Genomic DNA, 15692 nt, shown 5'->3' on the forward strand with positions numbered 1-15692 from the left:
TTCAACTTTTCCAGTGATTGTAAAAGTCACATAGTAAAGTTCACTGTGTAAAAGTTTATGTTCATCTTTGTGTTTTGTTAATATTATAATATTATCTGCCTGTATAGAGTAAAATCACTAACTGTTACTCATGTAGTGTAGTATCATTTATGCTATTGTGATTTCTTCAGTATTAACTTCCAGGAGTAGTAGATTTTAAAATTTGAAGTATTTTCAAGTATTAATAATAGTCTTTAAATACTTTTGAAGTTACATAAAGTTGTTTTGCAAACAACAAATCCTTTAAGCTATACACTCCTTACTTTTGCTCTTAGATTTTTTTAAATAACATCTATGTAGTTTCTTTTCTTTCTGAATTAGTAACACAGGTTTCTTATAGCTGACTTAATGTCTTATGTGTCTCCACAGAGGATCCTCAAATTCATCACCAAAGGGCGAAGAACAAAAAGAATCTTTGATTTATCATTCGAAAGACCATTACCCCTTATCTGATGGAGACTGGTCCCCTCTGGAGAAGTAAGTCACTTTGTAATGTCATCATTTGTGTAATGATGAGTAATTATATAAAAAAAAATTACTATGTCTTTTTACTAATTTTCCCCCTCATCTGTAAAACTATCAAACTTGCCCAACTTCTGTGATATCAAATGCAACACTTGATACTAATTTGAAACTTTGGGAAATTTACAAAATGTATTATTTCAATGTTAAAGAGAGGAAATACAGTTAACAAGTTTCCCTCAAGCTGAGAAGGGTATGGAAAGTTTGTATTTTCCCTATGATTCACCCTAACATAAGCAATACTTGATCTGCCAGAACACAAAAGTGATGGGTATGTTAAGGTACATTTTACTGTGTGAAGTAATCCTAATTGCTTAAGGTAAAGCCAGATCCTGAAGCTGAATCATATTCCACTTCAGAACAGGGGATTTGCTGGAGTTCTGGTATTTTTCTTTGTCCAGAGATACTGAAATCATCACCAGTTGACTGTGGATTCTTAAAAATGGCATAATACAGCTTCCCAGTCAGTTTTCAGTGACCAGGGCTCTTCTGTACATACATTCAAGTACACTCTTCAGTACATTCTGATGTTCATGCTATTCCCCTTGCATTCAGTTTGTAATTTTTCAAGGCTCACACTTTGGATTTCACCACTCTAACCTCAATTTCCAGATTCATAAGAAAGCATTTTGTGCATATATGGTAGTACTTGAGGTAAATTTTGTAGTTTTCCTGAACCTTGGACGTACAGGAGAGGGCATATATGTCTCACAGAGCATGCTAAGTAGTATCTTGATTCATCTGCACTCTTTGGCAAGTGTCTAGTTGTACTGCTTTTCAATTTGATGGAGGAATCTGCCTCATAGCAGGTACATTCACAAGGTCAGTGAGGATTACTGGTCAGCCTTCCATGATGGCCATTGTTGCTTGTTACCTGCTCAGTGCACAGGTACATGTCCTTCTGCATCAATAGGTGGTGCAGAATGGAAAAGTTCAACCTTCAGCCAATATTTTTTAAAATGTGTATGATCTCTCTGCTTCAGGTGTTTGCAGGGCTGTGGCCTCAGTGGAGTCAGAACGTACCACACCATGCTTGGTGCCGGCTAATTCCCCCAGTGCATAGCTTGTTAATGAACAGAAGCAGTTGGACAGGAAATCCCATTATCATTCCTTTTTATGTTTTGGGCTGACAACCACATCCTCAATTACACTTAATGAGACGCAGTCCTGAAATGTTCCCCAAAGGTTTGTGGTTTGTGACTGAAAAGCAGTCACAGTGTTTGACCCTTAGGACTGACACGTTATTATATCACCTAGATGACTGTAGCACGGAGGCTGGTACTTATTTTCAGTTTATAAAACTCTGAGCTAACAGACTAGCAGGTTATATCTGGGAGAGGTTCATGCATCTCTTCTCATTTATGTGTTATGGGGCCCGTCTCTAATAACTTGTTTGTGCCTCATGTGAGGTATCAGGGCTTTTCACAGTTCTGGGGTTGTTTTTAACAAAAAGCTATCCAGTCCAGATTGCAGTTCAACAGAGAAATTGGCAATTTTCCTTTTTGTCTTTGGGGGAGATGTTGGGTCAGGGGTTCTCTGACACAAGCCGTCTAGGAGGAGAAATTTTGCTTTAAATTACTTCTCCCAAGCCATCAAAGAAAGATTTTGTCATGTAGCTGTCGTACAGAGGAAGAGAAATGGTTGGTGTTAATAACCTCCTTTTTGGAGATCTGAAAAAGCTAACTAACTTCTAACTTGTAGTTCGGTTGGTTGTCTTGCTCTTCAGAACCCTTGCAGGGAGCTCAAGGAAGAAAATAGCACAAGTCCTTTCCATGGGGACACTTCTGTTTGCCCTACTCAGTGTAATAAGATGGAAAGTACAACTATTAACTATTTGATACCTGATACTATCAGTATTCTGCCTGTTGGCAATGTTGGCGCAGCTGGTCACTATTACAAGCATGGGTCTTTTGATTAAACACTTCTGCCTGAGAGTGACAGTGAAAAACATACCTTGAGGGAAATAGAATAGGCTTAGAGTCCCAAAGCCCTGAAATATTCGGTCTTTTGCAGGAAATGTTGAATATTAAGAATTAGACTTAGAAAGAGGTTAATATTGTGCATAGCTTCCAGGTGACTTGTGGTGTAGGTGGAACAAATTATTTGACATGTAGGGAGAGTTAGTTCATGTTCTTCCTGAAAACAAAGGTGTACATGTATTTTCATCAGTGTGTCACTTTAAACAAGCTCTTCAACAATACAGAAAGTGTCATTCCTGTATGACATTGTTAATGGAGAACTGAGGGGGAAGATTCCAGTTTTCTTTTTGCGTCCATGGGTGATGAAGGCTGGAAGTCAACTGAGATGACAACTCACCATTGTAGAGATGTTTAAATGTCCTGATATCTTGGATTTTTAGGATGTCCTCTCAGAACAATATGAGGGATTCTTACTGTCTGGATTGTGATCTGTGTAACGTCAATTTTTGCAATCTGAATTATGATCATAGTTTAGTCCTGTATGATACTACAAAACCTGAATTCCTCAAACCTTCAGAAAGTTTGATATATGGTGCTGAATTAGGTAACTAATCCTCGCAGGAATTTTGTATGGAAAAAAAAATCCATAAATTAAATACCTGTAGGGAGTTACTTTAAAATTTTCAGTATTAAATCATTGAACAACCCAAATAGGAAGTGACCTCAAAAGTTCATCTGGCCCAAGCTTTCATGGGAGAGGGAGCCTCAAAGAGATTGTCTAGCACCCAGATCACAAATTACAAGTGCAGCAACTGCAAAACAAGTGTGCAATCGCGTGCTGGGATGCCACCACCAAAACGCCAAACACAAGCTGGGATCTGTGTGGCTGGGAGCAGCCTTGCTGACCTGGGGACAGCAAGCTGAGCCTGAGGCAGCGGAGCACGGCTGAAGCAGCAAAGGCAAACTGGATCCTGGGCTGCATCCACAGGGCATTAGTGGCAGAGACAGATGTGATTATCCCTCTCCTTTTAGTGCTGGTCAGGCCACACATGGAGGGCTGTGTCCAGTTCTGGTCCCGGCAGTTTAAATTCAAATACTGAGGTTTGTTTATATAAACCCAAACCATAATATGTTCTGAATGTCAAAGCGTAAAAAGAGCAGCATTTCTAGAATATGGAATATAATTGCCCTATTCAAGGAAGGGTAGACAAAACCTTGAGTTTCCTTTAATCTCTAACATCCTAAGTGCTAAATGATTTTGAAATCGCTCCTTTCTAGCATTTTGTAGGGTGTTCTTCTGGCTAAAAAGTAATCTTGACTGAAGTAAATTTTAGAAGTCTGTTTCTGATTTATGGATAATAACCACTGTAGGAAAAATAAGATGGATTTTAAAGGTCATGTCGTCCAAACACATCTGAAGGAAGTTTCCAAGTAATCTCCTTTTCCTTTCCAAAGTTATCTTCTGAATGGTTTTTTCCCTGCAATGGGAATTGATGTTGTTTTGTGCACTTGTGAGTTATGTTTGCAGGACTTTTATTATTCAAGTCTCTGCATAGCAAGCTGAAATGCTGTATTTTTACAGAGCTAAGGAATTTAAAACTATTTTCTGTCTTACTTTTCGATGAACTTTTTAGTTTTGTTCCTCTTCTGTTTGAAAAATGGAACATGGGCTGAAGGGAGAGCTATTCCTGCACTGCAGATGCAGTGGAGGAATCTGTTTTGTGTGATCACTATGTAAGTCCTTTAATGTCTTTAATGTGATTTTGGTTTTAACCTAATTTCTCACCGTTTGAAAACCCTGCTGGGCTTCTTGCCATGTTGCCAAATAATTGAAGCTCTGTTAAGCTGTTGAAAACTCTACCAACAGTAGCTGGACAACAAATGCATTAATGCATTTTAAACACTGGCTTTCTTTTTTCTTTTTTTTTTTTTTTTCACTCTTATTGATTTGGTAGCCCTTTCTCTGAGCAAGTCTGCCCTAAAAGTGATTCAGAACTAGAAGTTAAGCCTGCTGAGAGCTTACTCAGATCTGAATCTCACATGGAATGGACATGGGGAGGATTCCCAGAGTCAACCAAGGTAAATGTCTTTATTGTCTCTAACTTTGTAACTGATTTTTGGCATATTTAAGACTTTGCTAGGAGAGGATTGGAAATCTGCTCCTGTTGTTCAGATATAGCTGAAATGGGGAAGTAGCAGCCCCTTGTGGCAGGCAGAGAGAGTCAGCTTGATGAGTTCAAAAGTTGCTCAACAAAGTAATCCCAGAAAACCTAGCAGTGAAAGTCTGAAATTTTTGAATTTTTAGTCAGAACCTGAAGGAAAAAATTTAAGAAGTTAATTTTCTTTGTTGTAGAGTAAATTCTGTTTCATTCTAGAGGAACTGTAGCCTTGATAAGAGTAAATTTGGTATCTAACAAAGGCCCTGGTAAATCCACACTTAAACTTTCTCCTTGCTGTGGTTTGATGAAGTCAGTGCTTTCTCTATGCCAGTTTCTTTACTGAAATTGTAATAAGCTCCTATGAAAATTCTTTTGCAGGGAATTTTGCTAATATGGTAAAACATGTTTTATGTTGCTACAATACTTTTTAAAGTTATTTTCTGGTTTCCTTGTGTGATGAGAACTTGTACCATGAGTACGAATTGAATGTTTAGAATGGAATAACATGAACAGATGGAGTGAAAGGATTGACTAGACTTCTGTTTTTCAGATAAGTAAGAAGGAAAAACTGGAACATTGCAGAACAGCTACCATTACTCCATCAGAGAAGACTCATTTTAGGGTTATCCTCAGCTCTGATGAAGTTGAAGATGACGATGATGTGAAAGATTCTGTCTGTACAGTACTGAAACCTGAGCCAAGAACTCATCCTCTCCTAAAGCAGATGGATGTTAAAGACTCTCTTGCTTCTGCAATCACAGAACCTCAACTTCCATTGCCAATGGATGGTGATCATCAGTCCAGAATATTGATGGATCCTTTACCAGAAACAAAACCAACAGCAAAAACTGACTCTCCTTCAAAAAAGAAAGGTATGGAATAAAGCTCTTGTTTCTTACCCTCAGTGTGATCTACCAAACTTGAGGTCATAGTGGAAAAAGTATAAATGTGACTTTTCAGTTTTTTCTATTTAAAATTTTATGTGTTTAAAATTATAATGAAACTCTGGAACTAAAAAGCATACAAATAAGTGTGAATCTTCCATGATTATATTTGTATTTAACATGTCTGGGTAACTTCATCTTAGTAATCTTAAGTATTAAAATTAACAGGGGTGCACAAGCGAAGTCATCATCAAGGCCCTGATGATATTTACTTGGATGACCTAAAGGCTTTGGAACCTGAAGTTGCAGCACTCTACTTTCCTAAAAGGTAATTTTGAAGTAAAATGCTGTAAATCTGGGTAATTCTGCAGTTGCATGACTTGCGTCATTACATGTATTATTTATGTGCCAGTTCTGATAAAAAGAATTGGACTTCAGGGTTTTAGGCTTTTGTGAAGCATTCAGTACTTACCTCATTGTGAAAATTCTAATTTGACAAGAAACACTTTGAAAGATGACATGGAAGGGGACTACTGAGAGTTTTCCTCTTTGTGGAACCTGCATGTTCTGCAGACATAGAGGGGAGTACATTTAAACTGCTTTTGTACAAATACTCTTGTTCAGCCATGTTGTAAACTTTTCATTGGATCAAACTAGTGACTCCAGCCTTAAATGACAATGTGATTTTTTTTTTAAAAGGTCATTTTTCTTTTCTATTGTACATTCTGCAACAGACAGCATTCTAAAAACACAAAAAAGCTGTGCCCTTTTTTCCTTACTTTACAACTTTCTGGTAAAGACTGAAGGGCACAGTATTATTCTGCAGAAGTAGAATACAGAGGATGTTTTTTTCATTTAAAGCCAATTTAGGCAAGAAATGCAATTATTGCCAAATTGAGGGGATGTTAGGAGAACTGGAAACAGTCTGCCAATATTATGAAGGGTTGGTGTTTGATGTGTGTTTCTGGGGTTTTTGTTAGGTTGGTTTTAAATTTATATTGTGAAATGAAGTAAATAATTCAAAGGCAAGATTTTTTGGGGGGAGTAATTGTATAGTGTGTTCTGTAACCTAAGAGCTACATTTTTTTGCAAGTAAAATACTTTTCACTTTCCTTTAGTGATTCTGATCCTGGCTTCAGGCAGTGGACAGAGTCAGATACCCTTTCTGGTTCCCAGTCACCCCAGTCAGTGGGAAGTGCTGCTGCTGATAGTGGTACAGAGTGCATGTCTGATTCTGCTATGGACTTGCCTGATGTTACACTTTCACTTTGTGGAGGTCTCAATGAAAATGGAGAGATTTCTAAAGGTATGTGAAAGACTAAGTATAAACAGGAATAGAGCTCAGGCAGCTAAACAAATGAAGTGGCTTGAATGCTCAGATTTCTTCCTTACAGAACTTTGGCTTATTAACTATGCTCACATTGAGAAAAGGGGATAGAAAGTCTTTAATTTTTCTAAAATTTTCAAGCATTTGCCAAGCAGAGATAGCAGAATTGAACCTCATATTGATCAAGGACACTTGATGTCTTGAGAATCTTTGTGTCTCCTTTTTTGTACTATATATTATTTATCTGACCAACTACATTGATTTCTGGTTGCCAGTCCTTGCTTAGTCCTATGTAAATCTTAACAATTCATTTTCTTTCCAATTGCCTGACAATTTTTCTAATTTTTCAGTTTTTTTCAAGTGATAAAAAACCCCTTTGTGTTGGACTATATTTTCTCATCTACTTCTATCCTAAATGATTGTTAACCTCTAGATTTTTACTAGCTGTTTTTTTTTCTCTTAATACTTTAGTCTATTTACTATTGAAGTTGTATGTATTTTTGAAGGAGCTTTTAGGAGCATGAAATCTTCATGGACATATACTGCAGTGTTTTAACATTACTTTTTTAAATGATCATCCAGTCTCTAATACTTTAAGTGACATTTAGGTGCTTATTAATAAAGACTCAGGACTGTTCTTGTGGTAACGTGGTGGCAGTACTGGATTTGATTGGAAAGAAGGATGTCTTGATTGCAGGGATCTTCCACTGAATCATGGATTTCTGCAAACATATATAGAAACTAGTTGTGAAAAGGCTACTTAGTGATAGTAGTAGTTTTTCAAACCTGAAAAGCTGGCATCAGCCTTCCCCCTCTTTTTTCTAGTGTAGTTTGTAAGCCCCTTACCTGCAGTCATAATTTTGGAAGAAAATTTGCCTAGACAAGCATGGCTTTCTTTCTCCAGCCTTTGAACTGAATTAGTTCCTCCTTATCCTTCCTCTTCTAATTTCTTAGTGCTCTTTACTGTGACTGTTGAAGTGATTCAAGGCTTTTTCTGTAGGGAGGAGGCAATCACAGGACCCTTGACAGGTAGGCCTCAATTAGCACATCTTTAGTGATGCTGCAGGATCAGCACTCTGAAATGACAGAAGGGATTTGCCTAGATGTAAACTAATCAGACATCTTGGGATTTTATGTTATTACTTTCTAATTAAAATCTCTTTCTATTGCAGAAAAGTTCATGGAACATATCATTACTTATCATGAATTTGCTGAAAACCCTGGGCTCATAGACAATCCTAATTTGGTAATACGGATTTATAACAGGTAAATTCTCTGTCTCTTGTAATTAGGTTATATAAAAGCCCATTTCAGAGCTGGTCTCTGAAGTGAGCATGTTTCTCAACTTCCATTGCAGTTTGTGTGTGAATCTGTTTGAACTAAGGATTTGCATTAAATTTAGCTTTAGCTTAAGTGAGATTTCTTTCCTGTAATTGCCACTGATGTTGAATCGTATATATTAAAATTACTCTGCTTGCAGAAAATGTTAGTGGTTGGTAGCAAATACATGTTTTCATCAACACAAGGGCAAGTTTTTCATGCTGATATTTATTGATCTGTAGATTTTGTAATATCTTACCAAAAATGTGTTTTAAAACAGGTATTATAACTGGGCATTGGCTGCTCCGATGATTCTGAGTTTGCAGGTGTTTCAGAAGAGTTTGCCTAAGGTAAATAGATAAATGCATACTTTCTCTGAAAATTTTGTATGTAGTAACACCTGATTATCTCTTTGTTTTTCTATACTAATTTAAAACACGTCTAATTTTTCAGGCTACTGTTGAGTCTTGGGTCAAAGAAAAGATGCCAAAGAAGTCTGGAAGGTGGTGGTTCTGGCGCAAGAAAGAAAGCATGACTAAGCAGGTGGCTGAGGCCTATTGGTTTTGGGTTTTTTTTTGTTAGATGTTAAAAGATAAAAAACTAGTTATTTGTCAGAAGTACCTCAAAACACTGCTCATATTGCTCAGTGTCACTGATGGCCGGCTCATGCTGCAGCAGCTGTAGCTGCATCTGTTTATTTAGCCTCAAATACTGCATCATTGCTTGGTGCTTTAGTTGCATCAACAAAATTTATTGTATCCACCTATTGCACATTAATCTTAAAATTCTTTCTTCTAAGCCATAAGCAGTTATCAGAGCTTCTCTTCAGTCACTGCAGTATATTTTAGGAATGTACACACAAATAAGTAAGTAGGTGCTGCACTGCATAATACTTAAGCTGAGACACCCCATTTTAGACTAAATTAAGCTTTCTAAACCTTGAGTATGGGCCCTCAACTTACTTCCCCACAAAAGTGATGTATAACTCAAAGGCTGACAGCTCCTTTTAATGCTAAATTTCTCATGTTAAACTAGCATTTCCCAATTTCTGGCACACAGAGTTTTGTTTCCTGAAATAAGAAAAAGCTTTAATAGAGAATTTCTTCATAAGCATCCTTTTTTAAAATAACTTTTAGAAATTATTATATAGAATGGTAATTCTGAGACTTAATATAGTTTATGTACTAATTTGGTAGCTGTTTTGAACTTGGATTTGTTTAAAATGCCTAAAATGTCAATATATTCTTTATTATCATGTTGCTTTAGATACCAGAGGCAAAAGAGGGGAAAACTGAGACGCAAAGAGCAAATGAACTGCCAGCAACTATAAAAGAGCAAGTTAATAGTAGGTGTGTTCCTGTCTGAAGACTTATCTGTGGACTGAATAGTGCCTTTTTTCCTTTTTTTTTTTTTTTGAATAAAGAATTCAGTAGTAATGTACTGTGGGAAAAAAACATGTAAGCTACTGAAGAGGAACCAGATGTGTATAGCAAACAACTCAGCAAAATAATGTGACAGCAAACATTGTAGGAACTACAAATACGCTACAATTATTTCCTAAATGCTGTTGTGTTTATTTCTTAAATCATAACAGAAGTGACAGAACAAATACATACGTGGTACCTTTATCAATAGGCCACTGCTCTGTAGATACAGTGATATTGTTTCTGATACACTTTTTAATAATTTTTTTTTTTTTTGTGAAGGCCTAATATTGTATTAATAATTTGAACCATGTGGAATTTTTTGTAACATTAAATAATTGAAACAATAAAATAGTATTCATTACAGTTCACATGTTGCCCAAGTTGTGGTGGATAGCTATCAGTGCTTAAAAGCACAAAACTCTACCATTCTAGGGTATTTAATATGCATATGCATATTCCCGCTTGATTTTGCAAAGGTACTTGTAAATGTTCATTTCTTAAAAGTTAAAAGAACTAAATACATTGTGATTTAATACTTCAGAGAAACTAAATGCTTCTTTTAATCTTGAAATCTCTAATGAGCAGGAAAGTAAGTCTGTGAATAACCTTAAAAGGTGAGCTACTCCACTAACACCCACAATTTAAATGCCATAGTAACTGAGGCAGCTTTTTGTAGAAACGAAGCACTACTACCCATTCAGTGTCCCTTTTCATCTGCAGTTTGCCTAATTCATCAACACAGTATTAGTGACCACCTGACACTGTGTCTCTACTAAACCCATTGTGTATGGAGCCAGCTGGGAATAGTCATATTTAGAGCTCCACCAGTACTGGCATGTTCCAAGTCTTACTTGCTTACTGGCATGTACTGGCTTTATCTGGGCATTCACTAGACCATAGACTTCCTTAATTTGTGCTATCAGGTAGCAGCAAACCCTCAGCATAAGCAGAAATTACTCTGGCATAAGATAGGATAAAATTACTCTGTTAAAGAAGGATTTTATGTAGCTTACATTTATTCTGGTTGATGTCACGTTAGGCCTCCAGAGGATGATTCTTCTAGTGATGAAGCATCCCAGGAGTTGAAGGAATCCCTGAAAATGGATTCTGCCCCAGCAGAGCATCCACCCCATGGGAACGTTCCATCTTACAAGAAGTCACTTAGACTGTCTTCAGACCAGATAGTAAGTGACATACCTGTCTTGTGCATAGGATGGTTCAAAATCCTTAAAAAAATTTCTTTAAAAAGAAATTTAACATGTATTCCTGTGCAAGGGTAGGCAGCTACAGGGAATTTCTGGTATTTTTTCTGTTGGTTTTTTTTTTCCTAAGAATCTGTTTGGATTAAGAAATAGTCATTTCTTATTAAGTTCTGTAATCAAACTTCTATGTTAAGATGTTGCCAGAAAAGTGGCATTGTTTGCTTCTGCAGTTTGGATATCCTGGGATCTGCACATCTGTGTGATAGCATACATTTAAATTGGTGTGCAGTTTATTCACTGCGGTCTAACTTAACTTAAAAGTTAGCCCTGCTGCTGTCTAAATGTATGATTTTCATCAGAGAAGAATTTTGAGGAAAGCATCCACTAAGTAGAAAATACTGTTGTGTCCCATTGCAAACTGGGAGTTCAGTTTGATGGTGCTGCAAGTCTGCTGTAGTGCAGGAATTAAAGTGGCAGAGGATGAAATACCTGCTGCTGTAAGCAGTACAAGAACTGTGGACATACACATGTACCCAGGCTGCAACAGACTTGGACAGCAGAACTGTGCCTGTGATAAACCATGGTTCACTTTTTGATGAGTTAATCGAGATAGACAAGGAAGAATATATGAGCCATTTTGTGCAGCTCATTTATGATTCCAAAATCAAAAAATTTTAAAGGTCAGGCAACTTACATTTTCATTTACTTTTGTTCTACAGGCCAAGTTGAAGCTCAGAGATGGCCCTAATGATGTTGTATTCAGTATTACAACCCAGTATCAAGGGACTTGCCGTTGTGCAGGAACAATATACCTCTGGAACTGGAATGATAAAATCATCATATCAGACATTGATGGAACAATAACCAAGTAAGTATCTTAGGGGATTTTCTTTCTTTTTTTTTTTTTTTCAATCTTGCTTTATTGATCCTATCCTGCTTTTCAAAACAGGGTAAAGAAGCTTTATTTAAGACAACTATTAAAGGATGTTTGTTAATAACGTTGCTTTTTATTTTAATTTGTACTTGCCTTTAAAGCAAACTAGAAAATATATTTTAAAAGAATAATGCCAAGATGATAACATTTACCATGTGATTGTTCCCTCTATTCGACTTCTCCAGGTTTAGCAGCTACAGGTTAAACTGACTTGTATTGTATGACCCCACTAATTGCTCTGTCTAGACTATTTATTAATTCTCTTTTTAGTTAAAACCTTCAGAAATATTTCTGTAAATATTCTTTCTAAATTGTATGTTCATTAGTCATTGTCCTTAACAAAACTCATATACCACGTGTCAGGTACCTTTGATTCTCCTTTTAGGTCTGATGCTTTGGGGCATATCCTCCCTCAGTTTGGCAAGGACTGGACTCATCAGGGCATTGCAAAACTCTATCATTCCATAAATGAGTGAGTATGCAATCTGTGAAACAAATAGGATTTTCTGGAATATGGGAATTAGTGTACAAGTAATTGGATAGTTGTTAAAAATTACTCAGTTTATTAAAATTAACTGGTTGAAATGCTGGAGTGAACGACTTGTGTCATACACAAATGAAACTAAGCTCTTTCCACAGATCTATACTTTTACAGGAATGCAAGCCACCACTTTTACTAGCTCCCTTCTCAGACATTTTGTTCTGCACTGTAGCTTTTAAAAACTGTGTGTAATATTTTCATGACTTAAAGAGAACCATAATAGAAATCATTTCTCAAGCATGCATGTCTGTTTTCCACTGAATCAGGTTGGTCACTAAGCCTTTCAGAAATATCATATGGCATAAATTTTAAACTACATAGTGTCCTTCCAATGCATTAGTGTTTTCTGGTTTAATGAGTTTGCTTCCAAAGTCAGGTGAGTGCTCCTTAGGTTAGATTTTATGTTGTGGAACAACTTATTTCAAATACAGTGATACCAGAAATAAAACTTGCTAACTGAGGATGACCAACTGTTAGAAACTTCAGAATTAAATTAAAATAATCAACTTTTTGTCTTTGTTTTTTAGTAGTCTTTTTTCCAAAAAATATTTGGGGTCTTAGGATGTATTGTTGGCCTTCATGTGGCCCTTTGTGCTTCATGGGAGGTAACATGAATGTTACTGTTTTGTTGGGTTTTGTTTGGGTGGCTTGGGGTGGGTGTTTTTGTTTATTCAGTGCATAACAGAAGAGCAGTTCTGGAATTATTTGCCAAATTGAATCAAGTCTTTGAAAATGCACATAAACACTCAAGCCTTTTGTGCATGCAGTAACTGTATACAAATCTGTGTAACAGATGAACATACAAAGTCTGCAGGAAGAATTTAGGGGCTTAATGAATGCTTGTTGTTACCCATCGTTCACTCTGCACTGCAAATTCTGCCAACAACGTGGAAAAGACAGGAGATCTGGCACCCATTATTTTGTGATGCAGATAATTTAAATAATTGCTGTCATCCTACAGCTGGGCTGAAAGAGGCTGAATAAAACCAGTGTGGCACTTATTTAAACACTGTCTAGTCTACCTAATTGTGTCCTCTGACTTTTACCATCCCTATTATGTTTGCACTTCCTGTTTCTCAGTTTTGATTAAGTTGTGTATTTAAACTACTACATGCCTTGCAGATTCTTTTAACAATAGAAAAGTCTTTTCCTTGTGTGTGTGCAGAGCTCTGCAGCTATTCAGTACCTAAACTGGTGCCTCTGGACATTGCTATAATTGTGTACTTTCCTTTGCAAAGAAACTTCAGCAGGAGTATGAACTAAGCTGGTGATTTATTTTCTAGAAATGGCTACAAGTTCCTGTACTGTTCTGCCCGTGCCATTGGGATGGCAGATATCACCAGAGGATACCTGCACTGGGTGAATGACAAAGGAACAATTCTCCCCAGGGGCCCTCTCATGCTGTCCCCCAGCAGTTTGTTTTCTGCCTTTCATAGGTAAGCATGTGGGATTTCCTATATCAGTTCCCTCCCCATTTCAGAGAAAGAGAAGATTAAAAGTATTTGGCATTACAGCTGTAACAAAACGTTCCACTCTGGACTATATTTGCTACTGAGACTTGATGTCCCTCTAGTGATCATTTAAAAACTCTGTTTTGTCTGAATTTCACATGTATACTTCTGTTCCTGTGGGCATGTTAGAAATGGCTACAAAACACAACATACTAGTCCAAGAAGAACTCATTTTCCCTTCTCTTTATTCATCTAGTCCATGACTGATGACTCTTAGGTTCTGTTTATATCAGTACATTTTTGTCTTTTTGAAGCATATCTTCAAGGTTTGCAGTGCACTGTTACTACACAAGATAGAAAGAAAATAAAAAAAATCTGGGGAATATAGGCTGTAATGTGAAATGATCTTGTGGTGTTGGCATTGCTCCATATACAGCTGCTTAAAAAAAAGTATTGAGTTTAGGTATGGTTCAACCAAGTTGATCTTTTGGACCAGCCATAGTCTGCCTATTCTTAATGGGAGGAGCTAATAATGGACAGGTGTTTGGGGTTGGTTGTTTGAGGTGGGGATTTTGTCTGTTTAAGTTTTGTAGGGCTTTTTTTTTTTTTTTTTTTAATTTTGTCACCCATAGCAATGACAGCAGCTTCCATTAATGTCATGGGCCTTACGCACTTCTGTCAGAGATAGGAGTTGTAACAAGTACACTTATGTGTACTTGATTAGATCTTCTGATTCAGATAGTCAGCTACAGAAAAGCAGTTCACAGCTGCATTCACAGCTGGGAATTCCATTTCCATTCATACTTAGCCTATGCACAGTATTCATCTGTTTTTTTTACTGTAGGTGTCAGAAAAGAGGGAATGTTTGATTGTTTCTTGTATTATTCTTGGAGACCTACTTAGCACTGTCTCTCTATCTACCAGTGCTAGCAACAGGAAGCAATGAGAATATAAATACTGGATAAGTGGGGAAAGGAGGATACCTTTTATCAAATCATGATTTAGAGTTTGACTGTTGAAATTTTATTTTAGGGAAGTCATAGAAAAGAAGCCTGAAAAGTTCAAAATTGAATGTTTGAATGATATCAAGAATTTGTTTGCTCCCAGCAAACAGCCTTTTTATGCTGCTTTTGGAAACAGGCCCAATGTAAGTGCACCTTTCTAACTGAATGGTTAAAATGCATGTACTTGAGAAGCAAAATAAACAGGCTTTTCTTTTTGTGTTTATGAAAATTTGAATATGGAAATGGGACACTGCTGCTTTTATGGGTTTAGTCGGGAAATGCCACGTGCAGATACCTTAAGTAAAAGTTACTACAACTGCTTATATGAGAAAGGTTACAAAGATGTATTAGGATTCTCACTTTAATAAATATGTGCCACCTTTCTGAATTCTTTTAAAGTATTTTTGACTGCTTTGTGACCTAAGGGCATTAATTCAGTGCTTTACAGTCTTCAATCCCTTTTCTGGTTGTACGGTTCCTCTATTTTCTCTGCAGTTCAGTACTTCTGTAATTAAGTGACAGAGGGGTATTGTAAGAATATTGTCACAGGGAGTGGTGTGGTGTAGACTTTGTGCATGTTTGTGGTCCTAGGCTTGGGCACAAGAATTAAGTGTTTGGGGGCAAGGGGAATACTTTTTTATAGTGTGTGTGTATGTTTTGGGGGTTGGGGTTTCTTTACTGTTGCTTGAGGACTTTTTTTTAAGGGGCAGTTTTACTGTAGCCTTTTTGGATCAGCTTTTCTCACTCCTTTGATAAATTGCTTGTTACCTCACTGAATAAGAAAATGTTGAAGCATGTACTTGTATTGGTGCTTTTGCAGGATGTATATGCCTACATGCAAGTGGGAGTTCCAGACTGCAGAATATTTACTGTGAATCCAAAGGGTGAACTGATCCAAGAACAGACGAAGGGAAACAAATCTTCGTAAGACCATTTTTGTTATTGCAGCTAAACAAAGTGTTC

At 36.9% G+C, this 15692-nt stretch overlaps 1 protein-coding gene across 4 annotated transcripts in view; it reads left to right on the forward strand.

Annotated features, from left to right (window-relative positions):
* LPIN2 (lipin 2) overlaps window positions 1-15692 on the forward strand; it is a 43981-nt gene that overhangs the window by 23864 nt on the left and 4425 nt on the right. For 2 of the 4 annotated variants that reach the window (XM_054653134.2, XM_054652822.2), the window contains exons 5-19: window positions 409-516; window positions 4436-4559; window positions 5190-5511; window positions 5752-5851; window positions 6642-6829; window positions 8023-8116; window positions 8451-8520; window positions 8624-8713; window positions 9437-9519; window positions 10637-10781; window positions 11519-11667; window positions 12119-12205; window positions 13558-13710; window positions 14758-14872; window positions 15550-15653. In XM_054653134.2, the coding sequence (XP_054509109.2) occupies window positions 409-516; window positions 4436-4559; window positions 5190-5511; window positions 5752-5851; window positions 6642-6829; window positions 8023-8116; window positions 8451-8520; window positions 8624-8713; window positions 9437-9519; window positions 10637-10781; window positions 11519-11667; window positions 12119-12205; window positions 13558-13710; window positions 14758-14872; window positions 15550-15653 (1932 nt within the window). Of the gene's footprint in view, window positions 1-408; window positions 517-4435; window positions 4560-5189; window positions 5512-5751; window positions 5852-6641; window positions 6830-8022; window positions 8117-8450; window positions 8521-8623; window positions 8714-9436; window positions 9520-10636; window positions 10782-11518; window positions 11668-12118; window positions 12206-13557; window positions 13711-14757; window positions 14873-15549; window positions 15658-15692 lie in introns of those variants that run through there. The other 2 variants (XM_054652980.2, XM_054653119.2) reach the window with 2 other exon arrangements.

This window comes from Agelaius phoeniceus, chromosome 1, assembly GCF_051311805.1.
Source record: "Agelaius phoeniceus isolate bAgePho1 chromosome 1, bAgePho1.hap1, whole genome shotgun sequence".
In the NCBI taxonomy this organism is placed as follows: domain Eukaryota; kingdom Metazoa; phylum Chordata; class Aves; order Passeriformes; family Icteridae; genus Agelaius; species Agelaius phoeniceus.